Source organism: Sparus aurata, chromosome 13 (assembly GCF_900880675.1).
Source record: "Sparus aurata chromosome 13, fSpaAur1.1, whole genome shotgun sequence".
NCBI lineage: Eukaryota > Metazoa > Chordata > Actinopteri > Spariformes > Sparidae > Sparus > Sparus aurata.
In genome coordinates, this window is record NC_044199.1 from 14,706,584 (window position 1) to 14,718,149 (window position 11,566).

General features: G+C 38.6%; 1 protein-coding gene across 1 annotated transcript; it reads right to left on the bottom strand.

The window, feature by feature from the left end:
- Positions 1-2,185: 2,185 nt before the first annotated feature.
- LOC115594710 (glucuronidase, beta) lies at positions 2,186-11,041 on the bottom strand. Its single transcript, XM_030438926.1, has 12 exons — positions 10,720-11,041; positions 9,075-9,260; positions 8,744-8,925; positions 8,153-8,295; positions 7,808-7,995; positions 7,222-7,374; positions 6,882-7,060; positions 5,730-5,876; positions 4,978-5,062; positions 3,746-3,922; positions 3,467-3,602; positions 2,186-3,373 (listed from the first exon to the last, which is right to left on the bottom strand). The coding sequence occupies exons 1-12, from the start codon at positions 10,936-10,938 to the stop codon at positions 3,204-3,206; spliced, it is 1,965 nt and encodes a 654-aa protein (XP_030294786.1). The 5' UTR covers positions 10,939-11,041; the 3' UTR covers positions 2,186-3,203.
- Between the last annotated feature and the right edge of the window lie 525 nt (positions 11,042-11,566).

An 11,566-nucleotide genomic window follows, 5' to 3' on the forward strand; every position in this document is an offset into this window, starting at 1 on the left:
TTATTTTCATCTGTTTAAGTGAGAATTATAAACAAACAATTCAAAACTTTCAATAAACATTTCTGACATTCAAATGAATAAATAAATGAATAAATAAATAAATAAAATCAGTGACCAATAAAGCCACCCTTCTTTTCAGTAACAGTGATAAGCCTTCCATTAGTGGAGTCTATCAGTTTCTTGATCTGATGACAATCAACTTCTTGTGCAGTAGCAACCACAGCCTCCCAGACACTGAGGTGTACCGTTTTCTTTCACTGTAAATCTCCCATTTAAGAAGGGCCCATAAGTTCTCAATTGGGTTCAGGTCAGTTGAGGAAGGGGCAATTTCATAATTTTTTCATCTTTAAGTCCTTCACTGGCTAGGCAGGCAGAGGAGTACTTGGATGCATGTGATGGAGCATTGTCATGCATAAAAATCATTGTCTTTTTGAAAGATGCAGACTTCTTCCTGTACCACTGCTTGAAGAAAGTGTCTACTAAAAACTGGCAGTAGGTTTGGGAGTTGATTTTGAGTCCATCTTTAACCTGTAAAGTCCCAACCAGCTCATCTTTAAAAATACCAGCCCATACCAGTACCCCACTTCACCTTGCTGGCGTCTGACTCAAAGTGGAGCTCTGTGCCCGTTACTGATCCAGCCAGGGGCCCATCCATCTGGTCCGTCAAGAGTCACTCTCATTTCATCATGCCATAAAACCTTTGAAAAATCTGTCTTCAGATATTTCTTTGCCCAGTCTAGACGCTTCAGCTTATGTGTCTTGTTCAGTGGTGGTCGAGTTTCAGCCTTCCTTACCTTGGCCATGTCTCTGAGCACTATGCATCTTGTACTTCTGGGTACTCCAGGTAAGTTGCAGTTATGGAATATGACAGAACTGGAAGATAATGGGTTCCTGGTAGGTTCACAAATGATTCTTCTCAAATCCTTGGTAGTTCATTTGTGGCTTTTTTTTCTCAATGTGTTTCCTGTGACCCTGTTGACTATTTGCAACAAAATGTTTGATGGTTCTGTGAATACGCCCCAAAATCTTAGCAATTTCAAGAGTGCTGCATCCCTCAGAGAGACTTTTTGTGATTTTTGACTTTTCAGAGTCAGTTAAATCTCGTTTTTGGCCCATTTTGCCTGAGGAAAAGAAGCTGCCTCATAGTTAAGCTATGTTATGTGTGTATATATATATATATATGTATATATATACATATATGTATACATATACACACATATACATATACATATATATATATACATATATATATATATATACATATATATATATATATACATATATATATATACATATATACTATATACAGATATACTATACATATATATACATAGGAGTAGATATATCTATATACATAGTACAGATTAGAGATACATATATATATATGTAGATATATATATATATATATACACATATACACATATATATATATATACATATATACACATATATACTATATATAGATATATAGAGAATAGACATTATATATATACACATATACTATATATATATACACCACAGTCTACATATATATACACATATATATATATATATATATACATATATATATACAGCTACATATATATATATATATATATACAATATATCTATATATATTACATATATATATAGTATACTCTATATAATATATATATATACATATACATATATATATATATATATATATATATATACATATATATATATATATACATATACATATATATATATATATACATATATATGTCTGTGTGTGTGTGTATGTATATATGTATATATAGATTAGTTGTTAGGAAGTTCTTAAATAGAACAATCTGTTTACTGACACCATAATCTGCAGTTCTGTAACAGTTGTATTTCTACAGCATTTATAGCTGGGCCAATTCCAATACAGCTGTTTTTATTACTTTTCACGTATGTTTTGTTATCGCAACAAGAAGTCAAGTGTCTCTAACATCTATTAAATAGTATGCTACATTGCTACCAAATTAGCATTTGTCTAGCTATGATGAGAGTACAAGTAGATTCGCTGATGGTGGAAACTGCATCAACAATCACTTTACACTGTAGGTGTATGTTGAGCTTTTGAAAATATTGATTCAGTCACTTCAGAATGTGCTCTACAAAAGTAGTGCTGAAAATGTTGGGAATGGTTTAAAAAATAAAGGACAGTTTATATAGTGAGTGCATGTTTTGCCTTTAACACCTTTATTCATACTCATTCAGATTCTAAAGTCATTCTTTTCTCTTTATTTTCTCATATAAAAATAAAACAATTTCATGATTAGATGCAGCATTGTGATTCAGCCCAGTCAAATTGTTTGTACGATTCACAGAAAGGACAGATGCTTTCATCCCATGTTGCATCAATCTGTGAAAACACTGGTTTATGCATTTAAAATGACAAATTACACATGTATGAAAGGAAAATAGAAGAGATCTAATGGACAAATCGCTTCTTTTACAGTGTTTTTGTAATTTGTTCTCTGGCCTGAGCTTAACACTCAAAAATGTTTTTGATCTGATATTTAATGATAGCAATGAAGTCTGACCTTCCATATCCATATCAAAATATTGTGTCATGACTACAAGTGTTACACAGCAAAATAGATCACAATTCTGATTATTATCTTAAAATTTGAATCGCACCATTGATGAGGCACTCACGGCTTCCAAAAGGTGGACCGCCATTACATTCAATTTGGCCTCCAAGATGTTTCTGGCCAAAATAATAATAAAATGTATTTAAAAGAATTATTGGGAGAGTTTTCATTTTTTGTGAGGTAAAATGCTCTTTAAGGATGTAGGGTTCCTAATTATCAGTCATTCTTCATAATCTGAACACAGTGGGCTGTGACATTTTACACAGAAAGCCAGTGGATTAATGGAACCTAGGATCCTAGTACTATTTTGCATATTAACAAAACAATCAAATGCAATACAACAGGTGCATTCTTTTGGTCCGTGATCCACCAATATTTAGATTAAAAGTTTTTATGTGATACTTTTGGCCCTTCCAAGAATTATGTTTCATGGTGGTATGACTTTGTGCATACACACTGAAATGATTTCAAAGGAAATGTTCTAAATGTGCTTCAGTGAACAGCTTCAAGAAACTGAGCAAATTTGCCAGCATTTTCCATCAAGCTGTGTAAGAGGTCAGGCCTGTCCTGTCCTGGTCTTGGTGTGCCAGCTGGTGGGTGTTACCAAGGGTACTTGACGGCATGGCATTGATGATTAGAAGGAGGCAGTCCGAGTCTGCCCGTTTCATTTGCCAGTCTCCAGTACCTCTCCTTCAGGATGAATGCTGCTCTTTTAGGCTGCCTTTGCCTGGTGAAAACACCCTTCTTGTTCCCAACCACACGGGTCAACCCTGCAGACACAAGAGGGATCAACAAGAAGCCTGATTAAGGTGTGGAGGGATTCTTTTATTGGAGGCAAATTGAGCTCGTTGTTGTTTTTATACCTTGCACAGTCATGAAATCAGCAAAGTTCCAGATGAGTTCCCCGATGACGTACTGCTTCCTCTTCTGGTCAAACACGCTGTGGTAGCTCTGCAGGACAATATTCTGGTACTCCTCAGTAAACATCACCGGTGGATCCTGGAGAGTGAAAAGACAGCTTCTTACCCACAGTATTAAACAAGTTTGGGAATATGCAATGTAGGTTTACCAAAATCTAGCAGGCTACAAACACTCAACAGACAAAAAAAAACATTGTGATGTGTATGTATATGAATCCTCACACTGTGAAGCCCTGGCACTGCGTCGGCTCCATATTCACTCTGGATGATAGGTTTCTTGTACTTTCCATACCAGTTCTCAAACTGATTGTTGAGCTGGAGGGGGATGAGCTCCAGGTGGCCTGAATCATGGTACCAGGAAAAGTAGCTGTTTACACAGATTACATCCACAAAGGGAGCCTGGGGGCACGATAAAAGACAAATTATGACTTGTAGAGCTACAATTCTGTTTTTCACTAGAAACTTGTGTGTAGCAGTTGTGAAAACAGAACTGAGAGGTGCTGTAGTTTTTTTTACAATCTGGCAACTGCAGGTTGTCAAGCGCATCCCAAATAGTCAGCACCTTTACATTTCTAACTACACCCTGAAAGATACTGCTCACAGTAAAGGAATGTGAACCATTCTGAGGTATGTCCACAACTTAGTTTGGTGTGCTTCGGAATTCAGACAGATGAAGCTCTGAAGCTCAGCAGGGTTCTTTGACCATCTGACTCCCTTATTTTTCAGTCGGGCATTTTATCTGACTGACTTCAGTTCACTTTGTTCACATGCACAAGCTGACTTGCAGCACTGAGAGGCACAAAAGGCATGTTTAGCTCTTCTTTTCTGCAAATATTTTCACACACATATGTAATCTTCGCCCTAAATAGTGTACAGAACTATAATAATAATATTGCAGAGTAATGCGTCTTGTTTTCTCAACAACCCAAAGATGTTCAGTTATATTTGTATTGAGAAAATATTCGTATTGAGATTCAGAAAATGTTGACTTTTCTTCTTTAAAAGAATTACTCAAACCAATTATCAAACTAATTAATCTAATTGTTAGCTCTATGACAGAAACTTCAAAGAGTAACTTAACACAACACAACAATAATTTTCAAGTATTTCACCTGAGTGCAGCTGGGTGAGGCAACAAGTGTTGTAACCACAGCAAACTGGGATATAACTTTGAACTTGCAGACATGAATACAGAAATACAACATACACTACAACATGATGTAAGTGAAAAGTTAGCAAAATTAAAAAAAAAAAAAATCCAGATGGTAAGTTACTCTTTAAACTTACTCACTAAACTTACTCTGCTTGTACTGTATATGATATTGACAACACCTGCATCAATACAAAATAATGACTACTTAATGTATGTGTCAAATAATAAACAAGATAATCAATATGCTGTGCAGGTTTTCACTCCGTTAATGAATATTGAAGGGAGTACAGTTAAAACTCACCCCTTTGTCCCTGGCGTAGTTACTGTCAGTGATGTAAGTGACGGGCCGGGTCGGGTCTAGATCTTTGGTATGTTTTATCAAGGTTCTAGAAGAAAAACAGAACAGAGATTACATTGCAAGTTTGTAGGGATTACATTGTTATACAATTACTAGCATGTTACAAAAACACTTCTGTTACATTTGTGTAACTTGAAGAAACTGCTTGGTGTGTAACAACTTCAGCGTGACAAAGAATTTTGTGTACAGTTTGTTCTCCATACACGACATAGCTTTACTTGATGGGTAGTGTAATTGAGCAGGATGAGTATTTATTTGCTCTGTTTATCTTCCTGAGAGGCCTCAGGCTATGACTGAGCTCTAGCTGTTGTTGTTGTTCAGGACAGTTTTGTGACTTCCTCTTCCTGCATTCCTTGTTTGCATACAGAGTAAAAGGATAGGCTGGGACCCACAAACAAACCAGTAGTTTCCTATAGGAACATATACAGATGGTTTAAAGCTTTCCGAGCAGTCCTGGTAGTCCTCTTCTCTCTCTCTCTCTCTAAAATAAAGTTAGAAAAATGACCCTCCAAAAAATCATCTTCAGCTCTTCTAGGAACAGATAAAGAGTCAAATTGGGGGCAAAAAATTTGAGAATGACCTTGCATCCAGAGGGGGCAGAAAAGTCAATTATCAGTGTTGTGAATGAATGAATATTTGATGAGTGATTCTATTTAGTCCTTCGATCCAGGCTAAACTAAATGAAAAGTACTCACTCGAAATAGAATTCAGCAGGGGGCATCTCTGAAGCCGGCTCATTGGCCACTGACCACATGACCACAGAGGGATGATTCTTGTCCCGACGCACCAGCTCATCCATGACATCCAGGTGATGGGCCAGGGAGGCGTTTCCAAAACTGCGACTACATCAGCAAGGCACAAAAGGTCCACTAGGTTATTTCATGTTACCCATTGTCAACCCACGCAGCACAAGCTATTCAGATCAAGTGGTTATCTTCAAATCTTCCGTGTGTGTGTGTGTGTGTGTGTGTGTGTGTGTGTGTGTTGTGTGTCCAATCTGTAAATCGGCCTTGATCTTTCAACATGGCCTGTGTTATACGGGTTACATTTCTTGTATGTATAGTACATCTTGTTCTCTAATTTTACAACAGTCAGGAGGTTTTCAAGAGCAGTGGTGACTTGCATGACCCATGACACGTCATTCTGTCCTCTGTCCTCGAACAGTTATGTGACTTTTCCACAGGCACTTTTGGCTACAATGACTCAAACTGATTTGCATCTCCTTCAACTGTTTTGTAATTTCTCTATGAAGCATGTGTTGCAAGTCATGTCTGTGCAGGTCAATTAAGACAAATGTGTTTTAAAGTCTCACGTTTGCTTGGCTCTCAGTACTTTTGTAGCTTCAAACTAAATCTCTGTGGTCTGAAATTTAGTTTCACTCCAGCATCCCTGTTTGTACTTGAGGATATCTGTTGCATTTTATCAGTGTTGTATGAAGTAAGCAAAAGTCAAAAGTAGCAGAAAATGGAAATACTCAAGTAAAGCACAAGTGCCTTAAACTGTACTCAACTACAGTCCTGATTTTGCTGCTTCATAATAAAAGCTTTTCAATAACGGAGGACTTTTATTGTGAAAGTTATAGGAAATTAAACGTGTTTGCCAACAAATTAGTGGAGCTTTAGTAGCTATTATTACTACTGTTTTTAGATAGTAGATTGCAGGAACGAAGAGTTTTTACAGCTGCTCCTTCAAGTAGATAGCCCTGTTGTAATAGAGACTGAAGTCCCTGTCTCAAATCGAGTTGATCTGAGCCTGCCAGTATTCAGAAAAGCTCCACGATGTTAACTCTTTTGACTGAATGCTCAAACAACTCCAAAGGTCACAGAGATGTTAGCAGTGACACCTACATGTCTTTGATGCCCACCCCAGGGCACTCATCTATCACCACGATGCCGTGGCGATCACACATCTGCAGGATCTCCTCAGCATAGGGGTAGTGGCTTGTGCGGAAGGAGTTGGCCCCCATCCACTTCAATAAGTTAAAATCCTTGACGATCAAGGACCAGTCGAAGCCCTTGCCTCGAATCTATAACACGAGGAAAAGAGGAAGGGAGGATGCGGTTATTGAACTGGTCCCATCCAATTTCCTGTCCATTATCAGGAAAGACTGAGGCAACAAGTGTTGTGTAACTTCAGATGTAGATGAATCTTCTAGTAAAAGTTTAGCCTCCCTCTGTTGGTACTCACATCAGAGTCCTCATGTTTATTGACTCCATGGAAGTAGAAAGGCTTGTCGTTGATGAGAAACTGGGTGCTGGTAACAGCAACTGAGCGGATGCCGACTGGAAGTGTATACATATCCTCATACGTTGATCTCCCATCGGTTGCCATTAGGTGAACCTAGATATTAAGTGCAAATGTCAGAAGCATTTTATCTTGCATCTTTTGCAGCAGACATTTTAAATAGAAGCAGTTGTGCAATACTCTACCAAACATGCAGAGAATTATAACAGGAACAAGATGGAGGAGAGAGAAAGATGTGCTGCTCACCTTTACGGTGTACAGAGTTCAAATTTAGGTTTGAAAAAAAACACTTGAGTTTACTTTGCCGCTGAGTGTTAAAGTGCACTGAAGATAAGAACCTTGCCAAAGGCCCTGCCCAGGTTATTTGATTTGAGGGAAAATTGGAATCTAACTATAGCTGAAGAAATTAGTCATTTTGCTCTATTTCATTTGTACACATATTAACTTCTCCTTCTCCTCTTCAGCCAACTGTTTTAGTACTCTCTCAAATCCAGTCAAACTTCACTTTGACATGTATGTGTGTTCTTACCTCCATAGAGTAAAGATAACCTGGATTCTCGTGCATTAAATATGGCCACCACAGGTTAACATCTTCTACTTTGAGCACTCCGGATGGTTTGCTGGAGGAGGCCACAGAGCGGCCATCTTTGTCTTTTAAAGTGACGCTGATGGTGCCTGTGGCAGCACCTTGGACTGACACCTTGTACTTGACTAGACCTTAAACACGGAGAGACCAAACACTCAACAAGGGTACATTAAATAAAACATCTCTTCTCAATAAAGCTACCGGTGATTTCTGATAACTATCTATCTACCCACAAAATTTGACAATTTGAAATTGAGTAAATTAACATAGTAAGGTGTATTTATTTACCTGCGTTATCCAAGAAGTCAGTCACCACAGTGATGTCATCTACATAAGCCTTAGGAGTAGTGTAGAGCAACACAGGACGATGTATGCCAGCATAGTTGAAGAAATCAAAGTAGATGTATTGCACAAAAAAACCCTCAGGATACCTGTTGACAAATTAAATTTTTACTTGTTATCTATTAGTTATTCACCGAGTCCGACAGATGCACATGTTAATGTCACCCAAACACTACATCAAACCAGTAAGAATCCCCCGATTCCCCGGGAAATTCGCTTGATGTCTAAGATGCGGAAAAAAAGGTGAAGAGCTGGTTTAAGGACAACTGATTACATTCATAAGATAACAGAAACTGTTCAAATTACGTGTCAAGTTTGAGAAAGATTGATTACAGATTTCACTGACGGTCATATTTTTATCATTCAAAAGCTGTTGAAAAAAAGGATAAAAAAAAAAAACTATTAATAAATAAATATTTGTGTAATTTATAACACTGCAGAAGATAGTTAACTTATGTAAATGTAGGAAAGCAGGCATATTAATTTAAGCTTTCTATCAAGTCTGTGATTCATTTCAAATGAAAAAAATGAGGTTACTTGGTGCGGTCCTCCATGTACTGGATTTTTCCTGGAGGAAGAGTGTCCAGATTTAGTGTGTTGTTGACAGCGATAGTGATCCTGCACGGCGTGGTCGGGTCCTTGCGGATTAGACTGCCAATCTCAACCTCAAAAGGAAGATGACCACCTGCATGCTGTGTCACTTTCACCCCGTTCACCCACTGCAAAAGGTAAATACGATGACTCCACATGAGCTTGATCACATTATCACAACAGGTGGGTATAAAGGCGTCATATGTCAAAACTGTAATAAAATGATGCAGATGAGTTTCTGACTGGAGTGGATTAGGAAGGTACACGTCATACTCACCACTATTGAAAAATAGTGAGCACTTCCCACTCTGAGGACCACTCTTGTTCCCTCATCAGAGATCCAGCGGGCAGGCACCACCACCTCTCGCTCATACCACACCCAGCCTATGAAGTCTCTTAGTGCGGCATCCTGTGTGATGTCATTGTAGCTGGCAGGAACTGGCATGTCGATCACTGGACCAGTCTAGGGAAAAAACAAACTTCAGTAAAAAGACAGTATTTTATTTCTAACAGTGCATCTGCCTGTAGTGAGCTGGTCATTACAGGGATAATAAAAGCCATCATACTCCCCAATCAGTCAAATGTGATGCATATTTTTTAGGGGGCATACTTTATTCTCAGTCTTCTCAAAGACTACAACATTTATAATATCAGGCTGCCGAGTTCTCAATATATAGATGTGTGTCTTTGAAGTAAGAAAAACATTTGTGATGCACTGGACTGAATTCACGTCATGTGTTTTTCATGCAGTGTTTTTCATACGTTTACCTAGAAATAAGGAGGAAGTATGAGGATGCAGAAAGGAAGTAAACGTGTATTAAGTGAAATTGTTGTGTTGAGCAATTTCTCAGAGTCATGGCTGTTCTCAATTTATTTAAAGGGGCAGTGCATGCAAGTCTGAAACGCTTTACAGAAACGGGGATGAATTGTATCCAAAGGATGATCAGGCAGAGCCAAAGTGTCCACACCATCAGAAGATCAACACACCAAACTTAGTTCCCCCACTGATATATAAGCAACTTTGTCACAGATACAGAATTTGACTCAATAAACCTGAGTGAATATGAGCAAGAATGATACCACAGAGTTTCAAAACCACAGTAAAACATGACAGTTGTAAAATTCAAGTCTGGGGATGTATTTCCTCTTCTGGAGATGGACTTCTGCATAGCATCGCCTCCACCCTGGCCAAGGAGAGAAGTACCACGCCATTCTCCAGAGACATTCTCCACCTTCTGATTTGATCTTTGTGGATTTGTGGAGGGATTCATATGGCAGCAGGACAATGAGCCCAGACACCTCAAAGCTTTGACAGAACTACTTTAAGACTTGAGAAAGCCCAGGGAGTCCTGGCTGTGAGGGACCTTCCTCCACAGTCATCTGACCTCCACCTCACTCAACATTTTTGTGGGCATCTGAGGACTAAGAAAGCCAAACAGTCTGTGTGTGGCATTACAGGAAGCTTTGTGGAGCACTGGCAAATCATTCCAATGACATGAGTCATCAGGTTTTGCACAATGTTGTGGAGTCCTTGCCAAAATACAAAGATATTCTGATATTCGTGGCATTTTTCTTTCTAGGATTTAGCTTGTCACTAAATCTTTTGAGCTATTATAATAAAGAATAAAATAAAAAATGCAAAGTTGAAGTACCTCAACGAGTGGTCCAACATTTCTGAACCTTAAATATATAACGTTAAGTTATATGTGTGTTACTGTGGTGGAGTGTAAAGTAGCTTTCATCATGTACAACATCATGTACAAAAGTAATAGGAAAAGGAAACACTCAAGCAGTACAAATACCTATAATTGTATTTGACTCAACTTTCCACGACTGCAAAGAAAAGTACAGCTGCTTTACTTCTCAGAGTTGTTGTTGTTGTTGTTGTTGTTGTTTACTTTGTTTACTACTGTCCTGCTCACCTCTGCCAGCCGTTTCTTGTACCATGCCCTCTCGAAGCTCTGGTTCCTGTTGGTGGAGTCGTCGGCCCTGAAGTCCCACAGCCCGTTCAGCTCCTTCACCTCTCTGGAGGGGGACTCCCGGGGGAAGAGCATGCCGCTGTCCAGCAGACATACCGCGTCAAACACCGCGAACAGGCATACGACACGGAGCATCCCGAGCCCCGCAGCTCTGACCTCCATGGGCGCAACTTTTTATTGCAAACTAAGAGAGGGAACCGCCACCACTTCCTGACTCAGTCACATGATCTATTCTGTGGTCACGTGACCGTAGAACAGCCTCCCCGCGCTGCCTTCGTATGTCGGAAAAGTATTTATTTACTGAATCTTCAGAAATTAAAAAAAAATATATACAGTCTGAAATATCTCGATTAAGTTATGCCCTGAACGTTTTAGGTCACACACAACCCAAAATAGACACTAAAAGAATTCTAATGATTGAATTATTATTGAAATGTTTGATTCAAACCCAGCATATATCACGAGATGATTTGTCTGGTCTTTCTTTCTTTCTTTCTTTCTTTCTTTCTTTCTTTTTATATATTTCTGGGAGTTTCACAGGTAAGCATCTAAAGATAAAACATAAAGGTCGCATCCTGTCTTTTTACCCCACCAAATTAAAAGCTCCCACGTGCCCTGGCCTGGCTGGCAAAGATCAAGGCCGAACAAAGAAACAAAACAAACCGCACCAACAAAATAAATCATTTATAGGCCTACTTTATTCTAAGCCCACCACTTGTTTTGTAAAATGATCATTCACTAATGCAACACCGATTGAATGACACTAGATGGCGCCAGACGACCGTACACC

What these genes read in the sequence shown, in the direction of transcription:
- LOC115594710 (XM_030438926.1), bottom strand. Translation starts at nt 10,938, where the DNA reads ATGGAGGTCAGAGCTGCGGGGCTCGGGATGCTCCGTGTCGTATGCCTG. An exon ending in GTTATCTTTACTCTATGGAG is followed by an intron (nt 7,375 to 7,807) that starts GTAAGAACACAC and finishes CTTAATATCTAG; the next exon opens with GTTCACCTAATGGCAACCGA. An exon ending in TGATTTCATGACTGTGCAAG is followed by an intron (nt 3,374 to 3,466) that starts GTATAAAAACAA and finishes TTGTGTCTGCAG; the next exon opens with GGTTGACCCGTGTGGTTGGG.